At 42.2% G+C, this 27576-nt stretch overlaps 1 protein-coding gene across 1 annotated transcript in view; it reads left to right on the top strand.

Annotated features, from left to right (window-relative positions):
- The first annotated feature begins 3969 nt into the window (after positions 1–3969).
- Positions 3970–27576, top strand: part of LOC124623170 (synaptotagmin-10-like) — a 296361-nt gene continuing 272754 nt past the window's right edge. The window contains exons 1-2 of the mRNA XM_047148974.1: positions 3970–4108; positions 12231–12399. Of these exons, the coding sequence (XP_047004930.1) occupies positions 3987–4108; positions 12231–12399 (291 nt within the window). The 5' untranslated portion in view covers positions 3970–3986. The remainder of the gene's footprint in view (positions 4109–12230; positions 12400–27576) is intronic.

Below are 27576 nucleotides of genomic sequence, written 5' to 3'. Positions count from 1 at the left end.
AGAGATTGTCGAGAGTTTCAGAGAGAGCATTAGGGAACGATTGACAAGAACGGGGGAAAGAAATACAGTAGAAGAAGAATGGGTACCTATGAGAGAAGAAATAGTAAAGGCAGAAGAGGATCAAGTAGATATTAAATTTAATTGATGAAAGGAGAAACTATAAAAATGCAGTAAATGAAGCAGGCAAAAAGGAATACGAACGTCTCATAAATGAGATCGACAGGAAGTGCAAAATGGCCAAGCAGGGATAGATACTGCCCACAGGAAAATTAAAGAGACCTTTGGAGAAAAGAGAACCACTTGTATGAATATCAAGAGCTCAAATGGGAAACCAGTTCTAAGAAAAGAAGAGAAGGCAGGAAGGTGGAAGGAGTATACAGAGGTACTATGCAAGGGTGATGTACTTGAGGGCAATATTATTGAAATGGAAGAGGTCGTAGGTAAAGATGAGTAGGGAGATACGATACTGCGTGAAGAATTTGACAGAGCACTGAAAGACTTAAGTCGAAACAAGGCTCCGGGTGTAGACGACATTCCATTAGAACTACTGACAGCCTTGGGGGAGCCAGCTCTGACAAAACTCTACCATCTGGTGAGCAAGATGTATGAGACAGGCGAAATACCAAAAAATAGCTCTGAACACTATGGGACTTAACTTCTGAGGTCATCAGTCCCCTAGAACTTAGAACTACTTAAACCTAACTAATTTAAGGACATCACACACATCCATGCCCGAGGCAGGATTCGAACCTCCGACCATAGCGGTCGCGCGTTTCCAGACTGTGGCGCCTAGAATCGCTCGGTCACTCCGGCCGGACATTGTGGTCACACTACACACCAAATGGGAGTAATCATGTTGAACGGTATTGCATGTTCACAATGTGCTTAGAGACAGTTAAATCGTCCAGAGAGAATGTTTGCAGTATCAAGGGCTGTTAATAACGTTGTCCTGTCGTTTATCACAAGACAAACTGTCATTTTCGACCGTGAACTGTTAGAGAATTAGCTCCCCAAAGGGGTGGTTTCGTTGACGCCTATATGCCGCCCGAGGCCTTTTTGAGTAGATTCCGAGCGATGGTGTATCTGAAATGTTTTTCTCGGCCACTCATAAGCAATCCGTGTGATTTCAACGCTGGCCGTAGCGGTTCAGGCCTCGATCTCAGAGATGTCGAAAGAAGGAGTGAAATGTCGGTAAGATGGGTGTGACACGTTCACGGTAGCGTTGGGCAGAATTGTGCTGCAGTCTGGTGCCTATATGGCATCATGATTCCACCTCTGAGCTGTGGCCCTTTCTTAGCACGTTTCGACACTTTACTGTGTGGAGCGTCCCCAAGCCCGAGTATGACGTCATAGTGCATCACATTTGTGCACCGTTACAGAGGAAGGTTTTAGACACCTTTGAGTCAAATTTCAAACATTTCCGTCGCAATGGGAGACAATAATGAGGTTTAGAAATAATGATCCTTCAACTGTGATGCGCGGAGTAAATACTTTCAGGTTTGCCGATTTCATTCTAATTCTGTCAGAGACAGAGAAGGACGTGGAAGATTAGTTGAATAGAATGATGGAGCTTTCAAAAGACTTTGTTAAATGAACATAAACAAAAATTATCCAAGAGTAATTAGTTGTTGTTGTTGTTGTGGTCTTCAGTCCTGAGACTGGTTTGATGCAGCTCTCCATGCTACTCTATCCTGTGCAAGCTTCTTCATCTCCCAGTACCTACTGCAACCTACGTCCTTCGGAATCTGCTTAGTGTATTCATCTCTTGGTCTCCCTCTACGATTTTTACCCTCCATGCTGCCCTCCAATGCTAAATTTGTGATCCCTTGATGCCTCAAAACATGTCCTACCAACCGATCCCTTCTTCTAGTCAAGTTGTGCCACAAACTTCTCTTCTCCCCAATCCTATTCAATACCTTCTCATTAGTTACGTGATCTAACCACCTTATCTTCAGCATTCTTCTGTAGCACCACATTTCGAAAGCTTCTATTCTCTTCTTGTCCATACTAGTTATCGTCCATGTTTCACTTCCATACATGGCTACACTCCATACAAATACTTTCAGAAACGACTTCCTGACACTTAAATCTATACTCGATGTTAACAAATTTCTCTTCTTCAGAAACGATTTCCTTGCCATTGCCAGTCTACATTTTATATCCTCTCTACTTCGACCATCATCAGTTATTTTACTTATTTTACTCCCTAAATAGCAAAACTCCTTTACTACTTTAAGTGTCTCATTTCCTAATCTAATTCCCTCAGCATCACCCGATTTAATTTGACTACATTCCATTATCCTCGTTTTGCTTTTGTTGATGTTCATCTTATATCCTCCTTTCAAGACACTGTCCATTCCGTTCAACTGCTCTTCCAAGTCCTTTGCTGTCTCTGACAGAATTACAATGTCATCGGCGAACCTCAAAGCTTTTACTTCTTCTCCATTAATTTTAATACCTACTCCGAATTTTTCTTTTGTTTCCTTTACTGCTTGCTCAATATACAGATTGAATAACATCGGGGAGAGGCTACAACCCTGTCTCACTCCTTTCCCAACCACTGCTTCCCTTTCATGCCCCTCAACTCTTATAACTACCATCTGGTTTCTGTACAAATTGTAAATAGCCTTTCGCTCCCTGTATTTTACCCCTGCCACCTTTAGAATGTGAAAGAGAGTATTCCAGTCAACATTGTCAAAAGCTTTCTCTAAGTCTACAAATTACAGAAACGTAGGTTTGCCTTTTCATAATCTTTCTTCTAAGATAAGTCGTAAGGTTAGTATTGCCTCGCGTGTTCCAATATTTCTACGGAATCCAAACTGATCTTCCCCGAGGTCCACTTCTACTAGTTTTTCCATTCGTCTGTAAAGAATTCACGTTAGTATTTTGCAGCTGTGACTTATTAAACTGATAGTTCGGTAATTTTCACATCTGTCAACACCTGCTTTCTTTGGGATTAGGTGTAGGCAAATTAAATCACGGGTTGCTGAGGAAATTATATTAGGGAAAGAGATCGCAAAAGTATTAGATCAGTTTGCCAGTAGAATAAAAGACTGTGGGTGCAGTAGAGAAGTAGTGTCATAGTCGAGACGGTGTAAGAAGATCCCCCACAAGCGCGCTGTGGCCAGCTTTCACTTGCGAAGTACTATTTGTGAGGGAGTAACCTTCTGTAGAGCTGCGACAACACTGAAGCGTTCCCATAGAGATGTTTATAGGATCGGGTTACCTGTTTGGTTGAGGTAGACTGGCGGATCTGACGCACCCAGCCCACTGCAACTGTCAGGGATCTTCTTACATCGCCTCCACTTTAGGAAATGGTTTCTAAAGGCATTTGTCTCATGTAGGGCCTTGAATGGAAGTGAAATGCACATGATAAACAATTCAGATAAGACAACAGACACTTTCGAAATGAGGTGTTGTAGAAGAACACTGAAGATTAGTCGAGTAGATCATACAATATAATTAATGAAGAGATGCTGAATCTAATTGGAGAAATTAGAATTATCGCTTAAGATGACAAACGAAGGGCTCATGTCATAAGACACATCCTGAAGTATGAATTATGAGTTTGGTAATAGGGGGAAGAGTTGGGGAGAGAGGGGGAGGGGGAAAATAAAGTTGTATGGGGAGAATCACGGCTTGACTATAGTAAGCAGAAACCTTTCTGGACAAACATTCTTGTGAAGAGAGAAAGGAATCCATTCTCCACTATACCTTCGCTCCTAACAGCGTTAGTGCACCAAGTGGTGTAGGAGATCTCCTGAGGACATGTTGACAAATTAAAGCTATGGGGGTGGATCATAAGTAGCCACAGGATAGCTGTCGACCACTCAAGGGTCATCTTCTGGTTGAACACTCAATTTCCACATATTAATTTTCAAAAACATTTGCTTTGTGAAAGTTTTGTTCCAGAAACCTACAAGGCAGCTACTGAATCTTCTCTGTGCTTGCAGGTGCTGGAGGCTCGCGACCTGCCCGTGAAGGACATGATGGGCAGCAGCGACCCATACGTCAAGGTCTACCTGCTGCCGGACCGCAAGAAGAAGTTCCAGACCAAGGTGCACCGCAAGAACCTCAACCCCATTTTTAACGAGACCTTCATCTTTAGGTGAGGATTCAACTATTCTTTGAACTCAAAATTTCATATTCATTTTATCTATTATATCAATGTGCGACAACCCTCAGGCCGCATGCAGTCTGCGATACCACTTTGTACGCCCTTAGAGCCATAATTAGAGGTCCGCGCCAGCGCGAATATATCTACAGATTTTTACATTAATAATTACGCTGAGGCTAGAAGATAAAAGACAGTTTCAGTATTATAATTTTTGCCTTTCTCAATTACATGGAGCTGATAATAATAATTATACTTTTAAGTCAGTATTAAAAGGGACGTTCAGTAAGTAATGCAACGCTTTATTTTCTGAAAGCAAGTCGGTTTTATTCAGGATTCCAATACACTATATTATTCCCCACTCTTTTGGCTAAAAACCCCTATTTTATAACACAATCTCCATTCAGTGCGACGACCTTACGTCACTTTACTGGAAGGACCTGTATGCTCGCATGGTACCACTCTACTTGTCGACGTCAGAGCCAACATCTTGCTCCATCAGTAACCTCTCCATCATGACGTACTGCTTTCGGCGGAGTGAATCGTTCACTGTGCCAAACGTGGAAGTCGGAAGCTGCGAGATCCTGGCAGTAGTGTGGATGACGAAGAACAGTCCAATGAAATTTTATGAGCTCCTCTAGGGTCCGCGAACTTGTGTGAAGCCTTGCGATGTCAGGGCGAAGAATATATTCGTTTGCATTTTTGTGACGACACTCTGCGATGCTCTGGTTTGCAAAGAAAAGAAACAGCTCTCTGCTTGGGACGCACCTACGTTACAGACACCATTTTGAAGGCTACGTATAGCACCGCCAACTACTGCAACTTCATGAAACTAAAGGGGCTGAAGTGACATAAAGAATTTTCTAATACGCTGCATCCAATGGCATCTTCGCTATGTGGCCTGGCCTCTGTTTGTCTTATACATTATAAATAATGTTCTGCCCAAAATTAGTGAATCTATCAACGTTTGTCTTAAATATACTCAAATACATATCCAACGATCACAGGCCCTGCAGACTAAGCGCTGCTACGACTAACTGCCTCCATTCCTTGATGTTTCGTGCTCGGTTCGACCAGGAGTGTTCAGAGCTGCCTGGTCCTTCACTAGGTCGTCCATTCAGCGCTTTCTTCCTCGTCCAGTCGGGCATCTGGTGTTTGGTTTCCATCAAGTGCCTTCTTCACCTGTCTTTCTTCTGGCATATGATCTACTTGGCCAGCCCACTGAATTCTTTTGCGCTTCATCTTCTGTAGGATTGTTGGTTGTTGCGCCAAAAGAGAGATTTATTCGTTCTTCCTCCTCCTCCTCCACTCTCCATTTCTATGATCGGTCCCTCTATCTTCCTCATTACTCTTCTTTTAAATATTCACAGTTTTTTTCATTTTCTCATTTGGTCATGACAAAAAAGGAAAAGCTATAGCATCTGAAAGAAGAGTAACGAAGAAGACATGGGGCCGATCTTAGATAATGGAGAATGGAGGAGGAGGAAGAACAAGATGATCTACTTCTCGATGCAAAAACCAGCAGTATACGTGTACAAAATGCAACACATATCACATTGAGAGGTGTAGGATATTCAAATTATTTAACATTGTGGTGAATTTGAATTAAAGTACCTTCCACAAAAAACTATATAGCCAATATTTAACAGATATATTTGTAAAGAAATGACCAACTGCTACTAAGTGTGGTTTCCACAGTGGTGGGACTGAAGTACAGCTTATACTTTATGGTCTGATGGTGGCCGATGTCGGCCGAATCTGGGCATTTCGTTAGGAATGTGAGGGTCATTTGGAAAGTAATGCTTTCTTTCTTTATTTTTATTTTACAAGAAAAGTACTTGCCTGTGCGATAAACTTCACGGTCCTGCTTTCTCAGCCACTGGCGCACAACGATTTTCAGGGTATCCACTTCTTCAAAATGGCGCCCCGATGAGCTTCTTTGATTGGATCGAACAGATGGAGGCCTGAAGGTGCAACAGAGTGGATGAATAGTTTTCCTCGCCATTTTATTCTGGTCATTCAACATTTTCGGTGCACAGTATCTGCGCGTCTTGGAGTTGGTCAGTCGGTGTATAATGGTCATCGAACTGCCATCACCGATGGATAACTGGCGACATAAATCATCTATTGTTACCCAAGGGTCTGATGATTTGGTCGACAAGCTGGATGTTGCGTGACATCGCTATATTTGCTGTCTGGCTGCTCTGTGTTGCATCAGCTAACACTGTTTGCCCTTCAGCTTCTCTACAGCTACGAATTGAGCGTTTCATCTTCTGCAGTAGAGAATTCAATCACAGAACGCTGTCTTGTACTTATATCAATGCTGACCGTTTCTAACGTACACAATGCTGCCATCGTTTGATGAAGGGCGCTGTCCCGAGAGTGGGCGGTAGAAGAAGTGCACCAAATTCATGAGTACTACACTACCATCAAATTAGAAAGTTTCATTTTCTGACTGGCCCTCGTAAATGTGATTGTGCCGGATAATTAATTATTTTAAAAACAATTAATCACTGTGATCACCAGCCCAACAGAAATGTCGTTCTTACCACATAATGTTTAACAGTGTGCAATATGTGACAACTTGTAGCACGACTTCAACTGACTTCCCATTGTGGGGAGCTGTCCCGCAAATAATTTTACAAAATATGGCTCAGTAATTACGATAGAAGATATTAACATAGTAAATGTATCAAGAATGTGACAGGTTGGATTCTAAACTACGAGTCTGGCTTAAGCAGACGAAAAATCAACATTCGAATTCCACTGTACCGGACGGGATAAAATTGTCAACAAAATTTGAATACCCGCGGATGGTGAGGACAGAAGACTTGCGAATGCGGTACGTATTATAGGCTCACTTCTCTTGTATGCGTAGACCTCTGGCCATCAGAGTTTTGGTCACGACACGTGGAGCTAAACTATTACAGGTTTTTTTTTTATATATAGAAGGCAATAAATATCCAAACACTCCTCCACACAGCACCAGCATTTTTCTTGCACCTATAATTTTTTTCCATAAGTTAACATTACTTCGAAGAACACATTTTTCATACACCAATGTCGTACGTGGCCAAATTTGGTCACCCATAAAGTTGCGAAATTTTGTTCTAATTTAGATATCTTTCGGAGTTAGAATTTGGATTCATTATTCAGAGCATCTAAATTCGGGGCGTTTCTAAACAGCATAAATGCATCGGAACCTATTGGTGGCCGATTTTTAGTCCCATACAAGTAGATTGGGGTGTATCTTAGACATCAAAATTTCCAGACAAAAAATATTCAGTCAGCTTTGTGCATCAGCTACGGGTACCGCACAATGTTCAAAAACATCACAAATCTTTTTTGGCAACGTGAAACATATTCGTCCATTTTTGTAAACAGATTTCAAAATGTATCCATTTTCTTCTCCATTTTCTCTCGGCTTCAAGATAATATTTTCTTGACTACACTGCGCTTAGGTAATCTGAACACGGAGCATTCTACCTACAATCATGCGATCCCAAAATCATCTAATGCAGAATACTATTCAACTTTCTCTACAGTGCTTTATGTTGTGTTCTATCTTTTTCTTATATATCAATGATACGGACTTGCACATGTAAATTATTTCCTCTGCAATTTCAAAAAAGCCTACGGAGTTTAAGTTGAGATTTTCATGGGAGCATCAGTTTAAAATTTTTCTTAGTGTTCAAGTTTCTTCATGTCTGAGTTAACACTCGGCTTACACATAGCGAAAATATTATACCAGTCGATATTATACTTTTTTCTTCGTAGGTCAGATTAGATTTTAGAAACATTCAATATGTTTGCCCTATTTTTACAATTTTTACTCCTTACACATCTTCCATTACCAAATTCACTATTTCTTGATACCTCAAGATGTATCCTATCAACCAATACTTTTTCAGTCAAGTTGTCCCGTAAATTTCGTCTTTCCGCAATTCTGTCGAATACCTGCTCATTAGTTACTCTATGTATCCGCATAATCTTCATCATTCTTCTGTGGCATAACATTTCAGTGGCTTATAATCTCTTCTTGTGTGATACTTTAATCGTTCACTTTTCACTTCCATACAAAAATACATTCCAGATAAATACTTGCAAGAAAGACCCCCAAACACCTAAATTTGTATTCACTGTTAACATAATCCTCATTTAAAAAATGCTCTGTTTGGCACAGGCAATCTCCATTTTAGATCCTCTCTAGTTTCGCTATCGTAAGTCCCTTTGCCGCCCAAATAGCAAACCACATCTACTACTTTCAGTGTCTCATTTTCTAATCTAATTTTCTCAGCATTTCCTGATTTAATTCGACTACATTCCATTACCCTTGTTTTGCTTTAGCTAATGTTCACCTTTCAGTCCTTTTTCAAGACACTATCCATTCCGTTCAACAGCTGTTCGAAGTCCTTTGCATCTTTGACAGAATTGCCATGTCATCGGCCAATAGAAAAAGTTTTAGTTTTGCTCCGTTTCCTATTTAGTTTTTAGTTTCCTTTACTGACTGCTCAATGTAATAATTGAATGACATCGAGCGTAGACTACAACCTTGTTTCACCCCTTCTCTACCACTGCTTCCTCCTTATAACTGCAGTCTGGTTTCTGTACAATTCCAAACAGTGTATTTTAGTCTAAATTATAAGAAAATTACTCTAAAATGATGTAAACATTGATTTGCCTCTCTTTAATTTGTCTTCTAGTATAAGTGTTAGGCTCAATATTTTCTTTCAAGTTCCTAACATTTCTCTAGCACCCAAAATTACCTGAAATTCAATATACACTAACTTTGACTTTTGTCATCCACCTATCGTAGGTTGGAAAAGAAATTCTTTATTTCCATTATTGATGTAGATTAAACTTACTCTCGTGAAAAAACGGTTTATACGAGGAGCTAAACTATAGCCTTTCTGTTCTCCTGTATTTATTATTATAAACCGCCTACAATTTCCTCTAACGAGTGAAAGTTCCATACCGTGAACCCTCGACGAATCTTACAGACGTGAATGAAACATTGAACTGTTACATTGGGTAATCAAGGTTGATGGTGGGGATGTGGGTCAACAGAAAGTCCTAAGCTAATCGTAACATCGAGAAGAATAAAACTTTTAGTTGATAACTGAAATCTACTGAGTGCCTAAAATTTACCTTTACATCAGCAAACAAATTTTCTGACCTTGAATCGTCTAGAAAGAGGACACAAATATTATTCACCAGATTTTCCAGGTTAAGAAAGTCATTAATTCAGAAAAGGCTACGAAATGAATATCTTCTGATCTTTCGAAAGGATCTATCTGGTTTAGACGTACAAAGGAGAGCTTTTTGAGCTGCGAGTAGCGACAGTGAAACGTAACTGCGAGTTGCCTAACCTGTAGGCGACAGCATCTCCACGTGTAACTGTGGACAACAGGGCAGCGGTTAATGTTGCAGTTACGTAGATTACGGAGGGAATTTACGGTTCTTGAAACATAAACGTCGCTATATACAGGTTGTTTCAGGAGGATGAAATTCTAGTAATCAGGTGATTCATCGTCTAATCTTAATATTTTCCGGAAGATGGATCTACAGAAATGGCCATGTTTCTCGGCTGCTCAGGTCCCCGGACTTGAGATTTTCATCTCTGGCGATGGTTGAAAGACAAAGTCTACAAAGAAAAAGTAAACAAAGTAGACGATTTGATCGCTCGGGGTATGAACACTGCTGTCATAAAAGAACGCTAAGACGACGACAGAAGAACGGACAAGTGGTTATCAGGAACATTTGAAAGTGCCTTGAAGTCAGAAGTGGAATTTATGAAAATCGACTTTGAACTTATTCATTTGCTTTTGCCTCACACCTTCTGTAGTATTAGTCTGGGTTACAGTCTAGCAGCTGTATCTGTGTAATGTTAACCGGAGTGTTTTGTCTAATTAGTCTATGCTACTACTTCTAATAATATCTACGATGATGTGCTGAATATTTTATTCTGTTCTCAATATCGGTTGAGGTATTACGTGACGATAATGATGATGATGATGATGATGATGATGATGATGATGATGATGTTTGGTTTGTGGGGCGCTCAACTACGCAGTCATCAGCGCCCATACAAAGTCCAAATTTTCACACAGTCCAATCTAGCCAGCGTCACGAATTATGCTGATGAAATGATACGGACAACACAAACACCCAGTCCCCGAGCAGAGAAAATCCCCATCCAGGCCGGTAATCGAACCCGGGACTCCGTGATCCAGAGGCAGCAACGCTAGCCACTAGACTACGAGCTGCGACAGATATTACGTGTCATGCACATTACTCCGTCGACTTTCCCGCTTCGCTGACGCACGTTGCAACGCCCTGCCGTTAGAGGGCTCCGAACTGTAGCGTGTAGCATGATGTGTAACGCAAGTATGTCGGTGAGGGGGAAACAGCGTGCTGTAATTAAATTTCGAATCCAAACAGTTCGTCAACACATGGACCGTCTCCTCCTTCAACATGACAACCCCAGACCACACACGAGCGCTACGACACCTGCAACAATCCTGTGCCTTGGGTTCACTGTTCAAATGGTTCAAATGGCTCTGAGCACTATGGGACTTAACATCTGTGGTCATCAGTCCCATAGAACTTAGAACTACTTAAACCTAACTAACCTAAGGACATCATACACAGCCATGCCCGAGGCAGGATTCGAACCTGCGACCGTAGCGGTCACGCGGTTCCAGACTGAAGCGCCTAGAACCGCACGGCCACACCGGCCGGCGGCTTCACTGTGATCGATCATCATCCATACAGTCCTGACCTGGACCAACCGACTTTCGCCTGCTTGCAAAACTCAAAGAAGACCGAGGATTTCACTTTGATAATGATGAATTGGTGCAAGCAGAGCTGAGGCTGTGGCTCCGTCAACAAAGTCAATCGTTCTAGAGAACGGTATCAACAAACTGGTCTCTCATTGGGAGAACTGTGTTCGTCGCCGGGATGACTGTTGAGAAATAAGTATGGCAAATGAAAAATAAAGATGTAGAATGTTAGTAACGTTTGTGCTTTTTAATAACCTTTAAGAGTTTTCACATTAAAAAATTCGGAGGCATTACTTTGAAGCACGCCCTCTAGAAAAACAAAGTATTTTAGGAATTCTTACTGTTACCTCCAGTGTACGGTCTCTCACTGGAAAAACTCTCACCAACATGGCGCCTACCACTGGGCCAATTGCGGAGAAAACTGACCACATTACTTGGACTATAATTTCGATGCACCAGAAGAGAGGCGACTGTGAGGCTGAGGTATCTTCCTGGGTCGCATGTCAGGGCTCTATTCTAGCAAGAAAGAGATTAGCATCGTAGTTGGTACTGTTCCTATTGCAACCCTGAACTCAAGTTCCTAAAGAAACAAGGTCATTTCACAAGTGAGTTGCAAGATAATCCCACTGATTTGTATTATTGCCCTTACCAGACTGGTCCTCATTGACCTCCACTCCTTCCGCGCTCCCCCCGCCCCCCTCTCGCCACAAACCAGAGGTACCCTTGAGCTCATGGCTTCCTGTTTCGTAAAGAACTCAACAGTCATCCTCATTTAAATGAAAATTGGTAGTTATAAATTGAAACGAATTACATTAACATTAAAATCCGCAAAAAAAAGCAATACGTCTGTACATCTCAAATAGCATTATTCTATTTCTATACCTCTCACGTCTCTGCAACACACCGAAAACCTTCATGTTAATTTTAGAACCTATGAATTAATAATTTATACGATAATTAAAATATTACATTTCAGTTTAATCAAGTGTTTCTGTATTGTGGTCAGGCAATTATTTTGAAATTTCTAGAGGTTACGGCGCAAATTCCAAGTTTGTGGCAAATGAGGTACATTTCTCATTTTTTTGTCATTTATATGATCCCTCCATTTTTGCAAAACTTCACACGATAGAATCCCGTTTGTTTACTTTCTGTGTCTTAGTGCGAGAAAGCTTCATCTCAGTCCCGAAAGCACTGCGAGAACTTGGCCGAATAAGTACCTAGAACAGTCACGTGCGAATGTTCTTCAAGCAGACGCCTTTTTCCAGTTCTCCAGCGTAATTTCGTCGTGCAGATGATCCTCAGCGTCTAACGAAGCACACCTCTGTATCTTGCAGTGTTCCGTACGACGACCTCCGCCACCGGTACCTGCAGTTCTCCGTCTACGACTTCGACCGGTTCTCCCGCCACGATCTGATCGGGCAGGTGGTCCTGAAGGGCCTGCTCGACAGCGTCGACCTCCTGCAGGAGATGGAGTACACCATGAACATCCTCTGCGCGCCGCAGGTCAGTCACGGCAAACACTGCATACAAATTTATCTTCCAGTACTAAGTGATACGTAATGGCGACATGCCAATAGTCGGTTGATTGCAGTCATCGTATTCAGACGCCGAACGGTAGACGCAACGTCACAGAATTGTCGAGATGTTGTGGGGTGTCTGTTGTGCTGTTTTGCATACACCTATGATGCTAAAGTCCGACCTCTGGCGACTACAGAGAAGGAAAGCACCCCATATGATCATGCAAATTAATTAAAATAAATGATCATGTCGCAGAACAGAAACGTCTTACTGAATGGTAATTAATAACGTTGGTCCCAATCAAACATGAGGATATGGATACCACACCACGCACATAGTCAAAGTAATGACAGGAGGGATCATCTTTCTACATATAAAACGCAATGTCTTGACTGAGTGACTGACTGACTGACTCATCATCACCCAGTCAAAATCGCTAAGGATAGAAATTTGGAGAAAGTGTGGAGCTTATACTGTAGACATAGTTTAAGAAGAGGCTTTTCGAAATTCCAACCCTAAGGGGGTGAAATAGGGGATGGAAGTTCTTTTAAAAAAATCGCGACTAACGTAATTTTGGAGCTAGACCTACGAAAATTGGTATTTGGTTTCTCGGTCAGAAATAAAGAAATAAGTGTCTCAGCGTTTTTGGAAATTCAGTCCTACGATGGTAAAATAGAGGGTGAAAGTTTTTTTTTGAAAATATATCGTTATTAAAAAACTACTAAAGCATTTTTAAAGCTACATCTATGAACATTGGTATTTGACTTCACGGCTACAAATAAAAAATACGTGTTCCAGTGGTTTTGCAAACTGAACTCCCAAAAAGGTGGGATAGAGGAGTAGATTTTTATGAAATTTTTTACTAGGAAAGCATTTTTAAAGCTAAATCTGAAAATTTTTATTTGGCTTCTCAGTTAGAAATAAAAAATAAGTGTTTCACTGTTTTTGAAAATTCAGCCTGTATGGGGTGAAATGGGGAATGAATGTTTTTATGGAATTAGTTTACTGTGAAAGCATTTTTAAAGCTAAATCTTTGAAAATTGGTCTTTCACTTCGGGGTTAGAGATGAAAAAATATATGTTTCATCATTTTTGTAATGCAGCCACTATGGGGGTAAAATAGAGGTGAAAGTTTTTTCAAAATGAATAATTGCTAAAGAACTACTTAAGGAATTTTAAGACTAATCTATGACGGATGGTATCTGACTTTTCGGTTAGAAATAAAACAAATGGTATTTCAGTGAAATTCAGTCCCCAAGGAAGTGCAATAGGGAATGAAATTTTTAAGAAAATATTTCGTTACATTAAAAAAAATTAAAGCTAAATTCATGAAAATTGATATAGCACTTCTCGGATAGATATAAAGAAATACTTTTTAGAGGATGAAAGTTGCTATGGGAACATCCCCAAAAGAACGGAAATGTCATGATTAACAAAACTTTCGGACTCCAGCTACCAGAACTGAACTTTGCTCAGAAGTACATTCGAAAAGACCATGTTTATATGGCTTTAATTAGCGTGGAAAGCTTAGAAGCTGTTTCAGTTTGTGAACAAAATAAAAATTCGATTAAAAAAGAACTGTACGCCATCAACAACTTATTTTATATAACAGCCACGGTCTCCAACCATGTCGATAAAACTGCATTAAAAAAATCTCTGTATGCCATACAGCCTAAGCGAGAGGAGAAGCGGGCGCTGAGCTAGTGTATATATATATATATATATATATATATATATATATATATATATATATATATATATATATTATAGAAACAAGCGGTCACTATAACAGTCAGATTTATTATCTAAAAACGAAATACATGAGTTACCCACAGAGATAAACAATTGATCTTTTAATACTTGGACAAAGGGTTCTAATGGTACGAGTTGCAAATACGACCAGTGACTGAACGCATGTTTAGTAAAGTACAGGATGAATGCGGATAAATAAGATCGAAAACCAGTGATATCACCAAAGCGCGTACTGAAAGCAAACTAGCTAGCTGCGGAGTATTAAAACGAAATAAGCGGCTTCTGAAGGGAGTAAACTAATATCGCGTCTCTACTGAATCGTTGAATGCAGCGATAGTGCATCTCACCACACTCGCAACGTAATGTGTATGGCAGTGGCAATAGTGGCTTGATATCCAGAGTTCGGCTCTCTTTCTGTCCTTAGAACTCGAGTGGAAACATTCCTCTGCGACCGCAATGCTCACCTCATCAGTCGTCCAGCAATAAGTCTTCACTCCATGATCTCCCAGGTCAAGAGGTACTCTTCCATCCCCTAACATGAAATCATTACCAATCCATCGCTCAGTATCAAGTCATTACTGTCCAAAAGCGTGAAACGAACTGAGCTCTTTCTGGACGCTCTGTAACTTGGCTGCTTTTCGCCGGAGGAGAAACTCACCGTTCAGTGGTGGCAGACATTGCGAATTCTGTCCAGCAAAACCCAAGTAAAGATGATAAACAGTCTCCTAGTTTAGCTTAATTTTGCTGTTTCCGACCAATAATGCTCCGAGGTGGGGAGCGAGGCAGAAAATCTCTCCCCTAATTGGCACCATTTTCAAAAGGACCAATGAGAAGGCTGACGCGTAGGCACGGCTGGGAATCTGCGTGCTCTACGGAAAATAGCATTAAGAACCAACCAAATCTCCGGATTCTAAAACTCAAACCGAACGTATTTCGTGGCGTTGCCGCTAAGGTAACGTACGCTCATGAGCCGAAACACAGTGACCACCCGCTTATTAGATTGTTTGTCCATCTTTGGAACAAAATACATCTCTGATTCTGCTTATTAGGTATACGACAGTTTCTTGGTAGATTTGTGGAGGTATGTGGCGTTAGATGTCTACCCACAGCTCATGTAATAACGCGTAAATAACGGGCAGCAGGTATGCGTACGCGGTTATGGTGCCCGATAGCGACCTATATGGGTTCCATAGGATTTCCATCCGGGGAATTTAATCGCCGAGACATTAACGTGAGTTTGCTGTAATTCTCCCGCAACTACTGTAGCACGGTCCTGATTCCGAGACATGGACAATTATACTGTCGAAAGATTACATCGCTGCCGTGAAAGACATCAAGCATGAAGGAATACAGGTGGTTCGCAGCTGTCAGCGTGTCTTTGATAACTACCATTGGTCCCATGCAAGCGAAGGAGAGTGTCTCACATAGCATAATACTGCTCCCACCAGCCTGCGTCCGTGGCGCACTCCACGTTTCGAGCCGCCTTTCAACTCGATGACGGAGTTCGTGGCGTAGCAAAAGCGTGATTCACCCGAAGAACCGACATGTTTCCATTGAGCGGCGTTCGAATCCCAATGGTTTCGTAGTCCCTGCAAACGTAGCTAGAGATGTCATTGCGTCAACATGTAAACACACAGGGGTGGTCTGCTGCAGAGCTCCATGTTCAATAGTGTACGATGAACAATGTGCTCCGAAATCTTGTACGTGTACCAGAACTGTGCTCTTTCGGCAGAGATGCCACAGGTTACCAGTCACCATATATCCTACTTTACATAGCAGGCAACCCTCCGAACCCCATTTTCTGTGAACAGTCGTGGACGTCCAACCACTTAGCGCCTAGTGGTAGTTTCACTGTTCTTCTATCTCTTTCGTTAGATGCTCACGACAGTAGCACGTGAACATTCGACCTGTTTCGCCGTTTTCGAGATGCACGCCCACACCCTCTGCGTAATAATTACCTACCCTTTGCCGAAGCCGCTTTCCTCAATGAACTTCATCTTTTGCAGCCCATGTCTTCGCTAGGGAGGGTCCCCGTCCGTGTCAACTTCAAAAAATGGCTCAAATGGCTCAGAGCACAATGGGACTTAACATCTGAGGTCATCAGTCCCCTAGAACTTAGAACTACTTAAACCTAACTAACTGAAGGACATCACACACATCCATGCCCGAGGCAGGATTCCAACCTGCGACCGTAGCAGTCGCGCGGTTCCTGACTGAGCGCCTAGAACCGTGTGAACTTCGCTTACATATTTTCGTTACCGCGTTCCGTGCCCGCAACACCACCAGACGCTATCCAACGTCGCTAAACTCTAGGGAACGACACTAGGCCAGAAACTTCTTGTCATACAAGTGTATGTAATCTGTCGTTTCTGAACACTGTTAGCTCTTATTTAAAAGGTTTGACTGAACTTATCCCCGACTCTGGCCAGCTTTCGGTACCTATAATGATTTTAGCTTCAGCGCTTTCTATTAACGCTTGGAGCTTTCTTCCCCAACACAGCTGCGACAATTTACAAGTACTGGTTGTTGCTCTGTCAATCCTTTTCCTGAGTTTTTTCTGCACCCTTTAAGACTGAAGCCCTGTCTGTACTTTCCCCACACCCTCTAACTAAAAAACCGCCCGGCGGAGGTTCAAGTCCTCCCTCGGGCATGGGTGTGTGTGTTTGTCCTTAGGATAATTTAGGTTAATTAGTGTGTAAGGTTAGGGACTGATGACCTTAGCAGTTAAGTCCCATACGATTTCACACACATTTGAAGATTTTTTGAAAAAACCGCCCGGTCTGTTCTTTTTCGGATTAGTATCCACCAGGCAAGTTCTGCACCTCCAAGAGGTTTTTAAAGGAAAGTCCTGTATGCAGATGTTCTAGAATCAGACATACAGCTGCAAATTACACTTTTCCATGGGATACAGTAACTTCCAGCTTAAAATAAACATACGAAAATAATTTGCACCCATCATCATGTCTTCCGTAGTTCGTGTTTGTTGATTGGGAACCTCTTCCTCATTACTCTTTTGACTACAGAAGATCGCTACGTACGGCCACTTACGTAGTGGAAGAAAATGTAACCACCACTCTCAGGTCCGCAGCTCGTGGTCGTGCGGTGGCGTTCTCGCTTCCCGCGCTCGGGTTCCCGGATTCGATTCCCGGCGGAGTCAGGGATTTTCTCTGCCTCGTGATGATTGGGTGTTGTGTGATGTCCTTAGGTTAGTTAGGTTTAAATAGTTGTAAGTTCTAGGGGACTGATGACCATATATGTTAAGTCCCATAGTGCTCAGAGCCATTTGAACCACTCTCAGTGAGCTGGACAGTGTGGCTTGCGTGTATTGTTTGTCCACAAGCCGTGGAGGGTCATTTCCAGACCAGACAGTGCAAACGTTGTCACTTTAGGCAAGAAGGGTTTTCAGCACAGGAAGTTGGTCGCCGAAGTGGTGTACACTACAGCGACATCATTCGAACATTCAACCGCTATCAACAGGACAATGGTCGTCCACATATAGCACAAATGTGTGCTTGAAGGTGACCAAGACCCCGGAAACTGTTTCCGATAGAACGACATCTGTGGGAGCACCTTGGACGTTAAAGGTGTCTTAGTGCCAGTATATTGGACATTAAGAAACTGTTACAACAGTAGTGGACCAGATGGCCCGAGGAGAGGACATAACGGCTTTGTCACGGAGATGGTGCAGTGTCATACTGATAAGTGGATTCATGCTGCTAAGTTCTTTGTCAATATGGTTTGCTGCTGTAATCAGTGAAATAACATCACATGTCTTCCTAATCCGTGACGTTTCATTTTTTTTCCTTCTTCCTTTCTGAGTCCTTCACTTCTGTCGTCAGGCTATGTATTTCACAGTAAATTATGCTTCTTCTTTCATTACCTGTTGTAAGCCCGCACACGTTCTTAAATATCCAGATGGTACAAAACGTTTTTGGGTTTTCATGATATTGGTTACAAAGAGAACTGTTGTGACCACGAGAATAACCATGGAAGTGAAAAAAAGAACGGAGTTGTCATTGCCTCACAAACTTGAATCCATCTTATGTAGCCCAAAAACATTAGATTCACCGCATTTATACTTCCGTGGTTCACTGTGGTGCTAGTTCCCCGTGACGTCACTCTGACGTGCCCTTGCCCAGTTTCGACTGTTGGGGATTTCTACTGACTTTCGTGATCGTATCCCAAATAGCGTCTGGTGCTTTGATTGTGTAGAGACGCAGTTGTTTCATCAAAAATGCCAGCTTGCGTCGTTTACCGGAATACTAATCGATCCCATCATAATCTAAACTTTAAAGGGATCACATTTCATTCGTAAGTGGAGCCGTTCAAGAAATATTTTCTTTTGTATACATTAATTATGCTTTTGCTTTTTACTTTTGTTCTAGTGCTTTTATTTGTGTCAGTTGACTTTAGATTTCCTATCAGTTCTGTTCCGGTGATATTCCAATAACCAATTCACTCTGTCGACATGCACAGTATACGATAACATGCCTTGCTTCTTTCTTCATTGCACACGTTTATGGCCTAACAAAGTACGCAACGTTTTTCGCAACTGTGAACATTAAAAATGTCGTGCATACGAGTTGAAAACTGAAAATCTGACGAACAAGAAGCAGTACCAGTAAGCAAACAAATATTGGTTTCGGAGTTCAGCTTCATTTGCTATCGATACAAACACAGTAGGAGTGCAATTGAATGGATTACGAAGGTATTCTTTTCACATCAGATCCTTCTCTCCTTGGTTATTTCAAATATATCAACGAAAAGCAAGCTACATTAACGGGCACAAATGTGTCGTATTACTAGAGCAAATACACAATCAAGAACAGAAAAACGTTCGAAATTGCCCTCCTGACACTATGTTATTCAGAGCACTGTAATTGTTAGTACTTAAAACGGCTGTTGAGTGCACACAACTGAAATATTGAACAAGAAGCAATCGTAAACAGTAGCCTGCTAATGTTTTGAAGTATTTAGAATGGCGGCCCCGCCCACTCTGACTTCAAAACAACGTATAACTGAAGTTTAAAGCGCCATCTCCCTTCTTTGTTACCTCCATGAGAATGACGAACTCCACTGGCTCAGAATATGCTACAAGCTTTACCGGTAGACCACATTTGAACTGTTTATATGTGTAATTCTCTTACGAACAGGGCAGTGATTACTATACGTGATTTTATTGTTGACAATAATGGGAAAATTGAGTGCGTGGAACCTGGTTTCGGTACACAGCCCACTTCTCTTGAAGGTTGAAGGGCATCAAGGGGGTCACAGCAAGGACGCCCATACCGGGGGCAAGGGGGTCCGAACGCCCCACACCCATAATACTCAGGCAAAGGAAAAAATATACTGTAATCAGGAACTGTTCTTTCAATAAATTGATTGAAAAGTCGGTATTACGTGGATTTTTAACTGAGTCTTACTGGAATTGTTTTGGCTACTTAAAACTGGATATTCGTCTTCCAAAATATTAAAAATATTTCATACCTTAAGGTCTATCCCCCTTCCCCCCTCCCCTCTTAAAAACCATCTTATGGGCGCTCTTGGTTCACGGAAACTAACATACTCGCCCGACAGACGGATCACCAACAAAAGTGTGACTTCTCCTCTCTCCACGAAGATAGTTGGAACTTTCGGTTTTGGTGTATAGCATAATAGTGAAGAACTGTACGCCACCAGCTCTCCTGCCTTTTGCCGGCCAAGTAATAGCAATAATAATTATTCAACACCAAGATTCGAACAGACTTCCTTCGGGCTGTGTGTCAGCGAAGAAGCCTACGTCGGCCGCGTTGGTCCTGGAGATGGGTGCTAGAGCAATAGCGTCCAGTTATTTTTTCTGCGAAAACCTTTTACGTTCATTAGTAGGACGACAGCGAAACAAAATCAATAGAAGAACTCTACCAAAAAAATTAATTGTTGATGTCGATATACTTAATTTGTAGCAGACCTTGAGATATCCAAGTATGAAGATGATGCATAGGGAGTGGCTGTGAGTCAACATGCAGGTAGAAGGTTTAATCCTTATATGAGCCATGCGCGAAATCGAGTTGCTTGCCAATTCAGAGTGATCTTTAAGGATCCTTCCTTAATTTTCAACATAGCAAATATTAATTTTAAATGGAACTGCTTTATGAGTGTAAACCAATTCATATACAATGTGCACACATGACGTTCAAGAGAGAAATCTTCACATATATTGTCAATTTTCACACATATTGTCAATTATTTACGTAACTTGCAAATAACGTCAATGTCAGGTGCGGCGACAGCTGCCTAGTGTTAATACACCTCATTAGGTGCTGGATTTCTGACGCGCCAGACTCTAATAACTTGTTTCCAGATTATGATGTTTTATTTCCATTTAACATTAATCAATCCATGGTCACAAAAACTGCCCCAAATCTCAAGGCAAATATAAATTCGGAATGTACATTAAAGTTAGGAAGCGATCCATTGTCTTTGTAACCACAAGCAAAGACCTTCACATCGTGTTCACTCTCTCCGATACAAAACTGGTCTGACGCAATTGGCGCAAAGCAGGAACAGTTTATAGCATGTAACGGGCATAAGTGCTATCTTAATATGTATACACATCACTATATTGATTGTTTTTTCTCTGAATTAAACAGTCTTCCCCCAAATACATCACATAATTTACTACCTGATATTTTCTGCAGGGTCGTACCTGCACCACTAAGTGAACTATGCTTACAGTATAGACTAATCGTTTTGCGCCCACATGTCACATTTTACCACCTGACGTGTTGCCAGTGGGAAAAATAAACATTAATTGTTTGCTCTTGGCACATGTATTTGGTGGTACTACCCAACCTGACAACATTCTGTTGCAAATTGCTAAAATTTAGTCTGCAAATAATACTGGGATAATGCTGTTCAGTACACTGTCCTCAGTCACCAGTAAAAATATGTGCACTTATACCAGTTACATCCTGAATATCGTGCGGATTGTTCTGGACGCTTCCAGAAAGATCTATAAATCAAATTAATATCAGGTAACTTCCGTTTTTAAGTTTTGTAGTCTTTTCGACTTAAAGTTGATTTTCCCCAAATGTCAACTCTTTTAAAGATTGATGAAATTAACAGCTAATATCAGTACTGTAAAATTAGGGTAAATATTTCTAAAGTTCTTACCTTTATATGAAGTATATACCTTAATCGGATATCGATTGTATATCAGTAACATAATAAATGGTAACAATTGTCTTGAATGACTTTAAAATGACTTTACAAAATAAGAATAAGTGATAATAATATACTTTACACACTTTTACTAACAATTATAAATTCTCACGATGTATTATCGTAGCTTAAGTAACTTCGATATACACTCCTGGAAATTGAAATAAGAACACCGTGAATTCATTGTCCCAGGAAGGGGAAACTTTATTGACACATTCCTGGGGTCAGATACATCACATAATCACACTGACAGAACCACAGGCCCATAGACACAGGCAACAGAGCATGCACAATGACGGCACTAGTACAGTGTATATCCACCTTTCGCAGCAATGCAGGCTGCTATTCTCCCATGGAGACAATCGTAGAGATGCTGGATATAGTCCTGTGGAACGGCTTGCCATGCCATTTCCACCTGGCGCCTCAGTTGGACCAGCGTTCGTGCTGTACGTGCAGATCGCGTGAGACTACGCTTCATTCAGTCCCAAACATGCTCAATGGGGGACAGATCCGGAGATCTTGCTGGCCAGGGTAGTTGACTTACACCTTCTAGAGCACGTTGGGTGGCACGGGATACATGCGGACGTGCATTGTCCTGTTGGAACAGCAAGTTCCCTTGCCGGTCTAGGAATGGTAGAACGATGGGTTCGATGACGGTTTGGATGTACCGTGCACTATTCAGTGTCCCCTCGACGATCACCAGTGGTGTACGGCCAGTGTAGGAGATCGCTCCCCACACCATGATGCCGGGTGTTGGCCCTGTGTGCCTCGGTCGTATGCAGTCCTGATTGTGGCGCTCACCTGCACGGCGCCAAACACGCATACGACCATCATTGGCACCAAGGCAGAAGCGACTCTCATCGCTGAAGACGACACGTCTCCATTTGTCCCTCCATTCACGTCTGTCGCGACACCACTGGAGGCAGGCTCCACGATGTTGGGGTGTGAGCGGAAGACGGCCTGACGGTGTGCGGGACCGTAGCCCAGCTTCATGAAGACGGTTGCGAATGGTCCTCGTCGATACCCCAGGAGCAACAGTGTCCCTAATTTGCTGGGAAGTGGCGGTGCGATCCCCTACGGCACTGCATAGGATCCTACGGTCTTGGCGTGCATCCGTGCATCGCTGCGGTCCGGTCCCACGTCGACGGGCACGTGCACCTTCCGCCGACCACTGGCGACAACATCGATGTACTGTGGAGGCCTCACGCCCCACGTGTTGAGCAATTCGGCGGCACGTCCACCCGGCCTCCCGCATGCCCACTACACGCCCTCACTCAAAGTCCGTCAACTGCACATACGGTTCACGTCCACGCTGTCGCGGCATGCTACCAGTGTTAAAGACTGCGATGGAGCACCGTATGCCACGGCAAACTGGCTGACACTGACGGCGCCGGTGCACAAATGCAGCGCAGCTAGCGCCATTCGACGGCCAACACCGCGGTTCCTGGTGTGTCCGCTGTGCCGTGCGTGTGATCATTGCTTGTACAGCCCTCTCGCAGTATCCGGAGCAAGTATGGTGGGTCTGACACACCGGTGTCAATGTGTTCTTTTTTCCATTTCCAGGAGTGTACATACAAACTGGAAAATATGCATGTGGCAAAGTTACGCCCGAGTTCTAGAAAACTTCATAAACGTCCAGACTCTTCAATTGAATATTTTACAAATGAAAATAGGTTCAAATGTGCCCAAAAACCAGATGGTATCGCAAATTTCTGTTGAAGGGATAAATTCCTACAGCACTTGATGTATTACACATGGTTACTGCCTCCAGCGTTTAAGTTCTAACGAGTGCTCAAACTAACCGAAAAATGGCTTAATATGATTTGTTGTTAATAGCAAACAAGCTGCTGTCACGGCTCACGAGGTGCTTTGATCGTCTTGAAAGAACATCACCGGCAGTCGTGGGCAAACAACACGACTCGTTTAACGCTGGGGGGAGCGCAGACTCCGGAGTACAAAGAAGCCTGCTATCTGCACCGTCGCGACAGCCCTACAGTCTTCTGACGTCTCGCGGCTTGGCATCTCAAAGCAGTGATATCCAGCGAGATAGTCGGGAAAGGCTCCGCCTTCCTCGCCACCAACCATTTTGCGGTGTTTCCCAGCGCTTACCATCTTGTATTATGGGAAACCGCATTGCTCGTTGTTCTCACACAAGTATACTTATGGTTTCCCTAAATCGCTTAAGGCAACTGTCGGGAAAAGCGCACGGCCGATTTCCTTCGCTTCAATCTCCTTTTGAATCATCAGTCTTCTGACTGGTTTGATGCGGCCCACCACGAATTCCTTTCCTGTGCCAACATCTTCATCCCAGACTAGCACTTGCAATACAGCCTCAATTTTTTTGCTTGATGTATTTCAGTCTCTCTCTTCCTCTGCAATTTTTACCTTCTACAGCTCACTCAAGTACCATGGAAGTTATTCCGTGATGCCTTAACAGATGTCCTACTACGCTGTCACTTCAACTGTCAGTGTTTTCCATAGATTCTTTTCCTCGACGATATTTCAAAGAGCTTCCTCATTCCTTACCTTATCAGTCCACCTCATTTTCGACATTCTTCTGTAACACCACATCTCAAACGCTTCGATTCTTTTCTTTTCTGGTTACCCCACAGTCAGTGTTTCACTGCCGTACAATGCTGAGCTCAAAACGTACATTCTCAAAAATGTCTTCCTCAAATTAAGGCCTATGTTTGATACTAGTAGACTTCTCTTGGACAGGAATGCCCTGTTCTTTTTGACACTGGTAGTTTGCTTTCTACGTCCTCCTTACTCCGTCCGTATGGACTATTTTGCAGCCAAAGCAGCAGAATTCCTTAACTTCATCTACTCCGTAATCACCAGTTCTGATGTTAAATTTCTCGCTGTTCTCATTTCTGCTTCTTCTCATTACTTTCGTCTTCTGTTCATTCCATTCAGCAGATCCTGTAATTATTCTTCACGTTCACTGAGGATAGCAATGTCATCAGCAAATCTTATCATTTATACCCTTTCCCCTTAAATTTTAATTCCACTCTTGAATAGTTGGGGCGAAAGACTACTTCCTGCCTTACACCCTTTTTAATCCGGAACCTGCTATTCCAAACTTATGTTGCAAATCTAATTTTCCTTCCTTCCTTTGTTGAGTAGGTTTCAGTGTTTTGTACGTGCGAATTGTTTAGTACGTCCTGGGATTTGAACACGGTATAGACCTGTCACCAGACTCCAACGCCCTGGTCGCTGAAATCGGGTGACGCGAAACACTTAGCTGACTGTAATCATGAGGTGGTCAACCAAAATCCAACCACCCTACTCACAAAAACAGCGCGTTCCAACCTAGAGTCAGTTAGCGCCTAGGGGTGAAATGAACTTTCCTAAACAATAAAATGAAAAGAGCTCCTATTATAGTTCAGTCACAACTCTCACTATTTACTTTAAATAATTATTTTCCTTGCACTCTGATTTTTATTAGATCATCCTCTATTTTCAAATACTGAAAAATGGAGACAAAGTGCTTTTTCTTGGACTCCGCAAGAACAACAGGTTGGACATAGTTTTCTGATGAAGCAGGACTATCAAGATTTTGGCGAAAGGTTGGCGGCGAGTATTTGATATTATCGAGAAAATCATTGCCAATACCGATTACATTCACCGTAACTTGCAGGCAGTGATACTTCATTTATTTCACAAAAATACTTTTGAAAAGTAAGTTTAGCAATGCTCTCACATGAGGCCTCGGAGAATTAGCTCATGAAAGCTACTCGCCGGAAAAGTTTTTATGTCTCTGCAAATAAGAGGTGGTTCTGAGTTACAATAGAAGTCGTAACCATGTGGACAATATTTTAAAGAGAAGACGAATAGAAAACCTGAACTACACGAAGAAAGCTGATAAATTAAATATAAAGGGAAGTCAAATGGAAACGGGACAGATGGGAAAAATGTAAGTAAACAGTTTATTATTTCGAGAATGATAGCCATAACTGTTAATACATTTTATCTCACTGTAAGACAAGACGGCCAATGACTTCATATAAAGATGTTTGTTGTCGGCTGTAGAGCCGTAATTGTACCCAGGCGTGCACCTGTTTGTCTGAAGCAAATCAATGGCCACAAATGTCTTTCTTAAAGGATCCAAAAATATGAATTCGCATTGGGGGGGGGGGGGGGGGAGGGTGGGAGCGAGAGAGAGAGAGAGAGAGATCGGGACTGTATGTTGTACGTGTAAGGGCTTCCCAGCGAAACTTCCGCAGCGTACTGGAAACAACACACACAACACGTGGGCGGGCATTTTGTTTGGAGGTCGTTTCGACTGCGCTGCACAAGTTTCGCCAGGAAGCCCTTACACATCCTCCACACAGTCCCGATCTCTCCCCATGCGGATTCCACATTTTTGGAGCCTTGACGAAAGACATTCGTGGGCGACCATTTGCTACGGACGAAGAGGCGAGCGCCTGGGTGCAATCACGGTTCCATAAACTAACGCAAACATTTTTCCATGAAGGCATTGACCGTCTTGTCTAACAGTGGGGTAAATGTATTAACTGTTACGGTGATTACTTTCCAAGTAACAAACAGTTCGTTTTCCATTTGTTTCATTTTCATCTGTCTTCCCTAGATACGAGTAAAAAGATGTTGTTGTTGTTGTTGTGGTCTTCAGTCCTGAGACTGGTTTGATGCAGCTCTCCATGCTACCCTATCCTGTGCAAGCTTTTTCATCTCCCAGTACTTACTGCGACCCACATCTTTCTGAATCTGCTTAGTGTATTCATCTCTTGGTCTCCCTCTACGATTTTTACCCTCCACGCTGTCCTCCAATGCTAAATTTGTGATCCCTTGATGCCTCAGAACATGTCCTACTAACCGGTCCTTCCCTTTTGTCAAGTTGTGCCACATACTCCTCTTCTCCCCAATTCTACTCAATACCTCTTCATTAGTTATGTGATCTATCCATCTAATCTTCAGCATTCTTCTGCAGCACCACATTTCGAAAGCTTCTATTCTTTTCTTGACCAAACTATTTATCGTCCGTGTTTCACTTCTATACGTGGCTACACTCCATACAAATACTTTCAGAAACGACTTCCTGACACTTAAATCTATACTCGATGTTAACAAATTTCTCTTCTTCTGAAGCGCTTTCCTTGCCATTGCCAGTATACATTTCATATCCTCTCTACTTCGACCATCATCAGTTACTTTGCTCCCCAAATAGCAAAACTCCTTTACTTCTTTAAGTGTCTCATTTCCTAATCTAATTCCCTCAGCATCAGCTGACGTAATTCGACCACATTCCATTATCCTCGTTTTGCTTTTGTTGATGTTCATCTTATATCCTCCTTTCAAGACACTGTCCATTCCGTTCAACTGCTCTTCCAAGTCCTTTGCTGTCTCTGACAGAATTACAATGTCATCGGCGAACCTCAAAGTTTTTATTTCGTCTCCATGGATTTTAATACCTACTCCGAATTTTTGTTTTGTTTCCTTTACTGCTTGCTCAATATACAGATGGAATAACATCGGGGAGAGGCTACAACCCTGTCTCACTACCTTCCCAACCACTGCTTCCCTTTCATGCCCGTCGACTCTTATAACTGCCATCTGGTTTCTGTACAAATTGTAAATAGCTTTCGCTCCCTGTATTTTACCCCTGCCAACTTTTGAATTTGAAAGAGAGTATTCCAGTCAACATTGTCAAAAGCTTTCTCTGCAGTCTACAAATGCTAGAAACGTAGGTTTGCCTTTCCTTAATCTTTCTTCTAAGAAAAGTCGTAAGGTCAGTATTGCCTCACGTGCTCCAGTATTTCTACGGAATCCTAACTGATCTTCCCCGAGGTCGGCTTCTGCCAGTTTTTCCATTCGTCTGTAAAGAATTCGCGTTAGTATTTTGCAGCTGTGACTTATTAAACTCATAGTTCAGTAATTTTCACATCTGTCAACACCTGCTTTCTTTGGGGTTGGAATTATTATATTCTTCTTGAAGTCTGAGGGTATTTCGCCTGTCTCATACATCTTGCTCACCAGATGGTAGAGTTCTGTCAGGACTGGCTCTCCCAGGGCCTTCAGTAGTTCTAATGGAATGTTGTCTACTCCCGTGGCCTTGTTTCGACTCAGGTCTTTCAGTGCTCTGTCAAACTCTTCACGCAGTATCTTACTTCCCATTTCATCTTCATCTACATCCTCTTCCATTTCCATAATATTGTCCTCAAGTACATCACCCTTGTATAGACCCTCTATA

This window comes from Schistocerca americana, chromosome 7, assembly GCF_021461395.2.
Source record: "Schistocerca americana isolate TAMUIC-IGC-003095 chromosome 7, iqSchAmer2.1, whole genome shotgun sequence".
Taxonomy (NCBI): Eukaryota; Metazoa; Arthropoda; class Insecta; order Orthoptera; family Acrididae; genus Schistocerca; species Schistocerca americana.
This window is presented reverse-complemented; position numbering and strand designations above follow the sequence as displayed.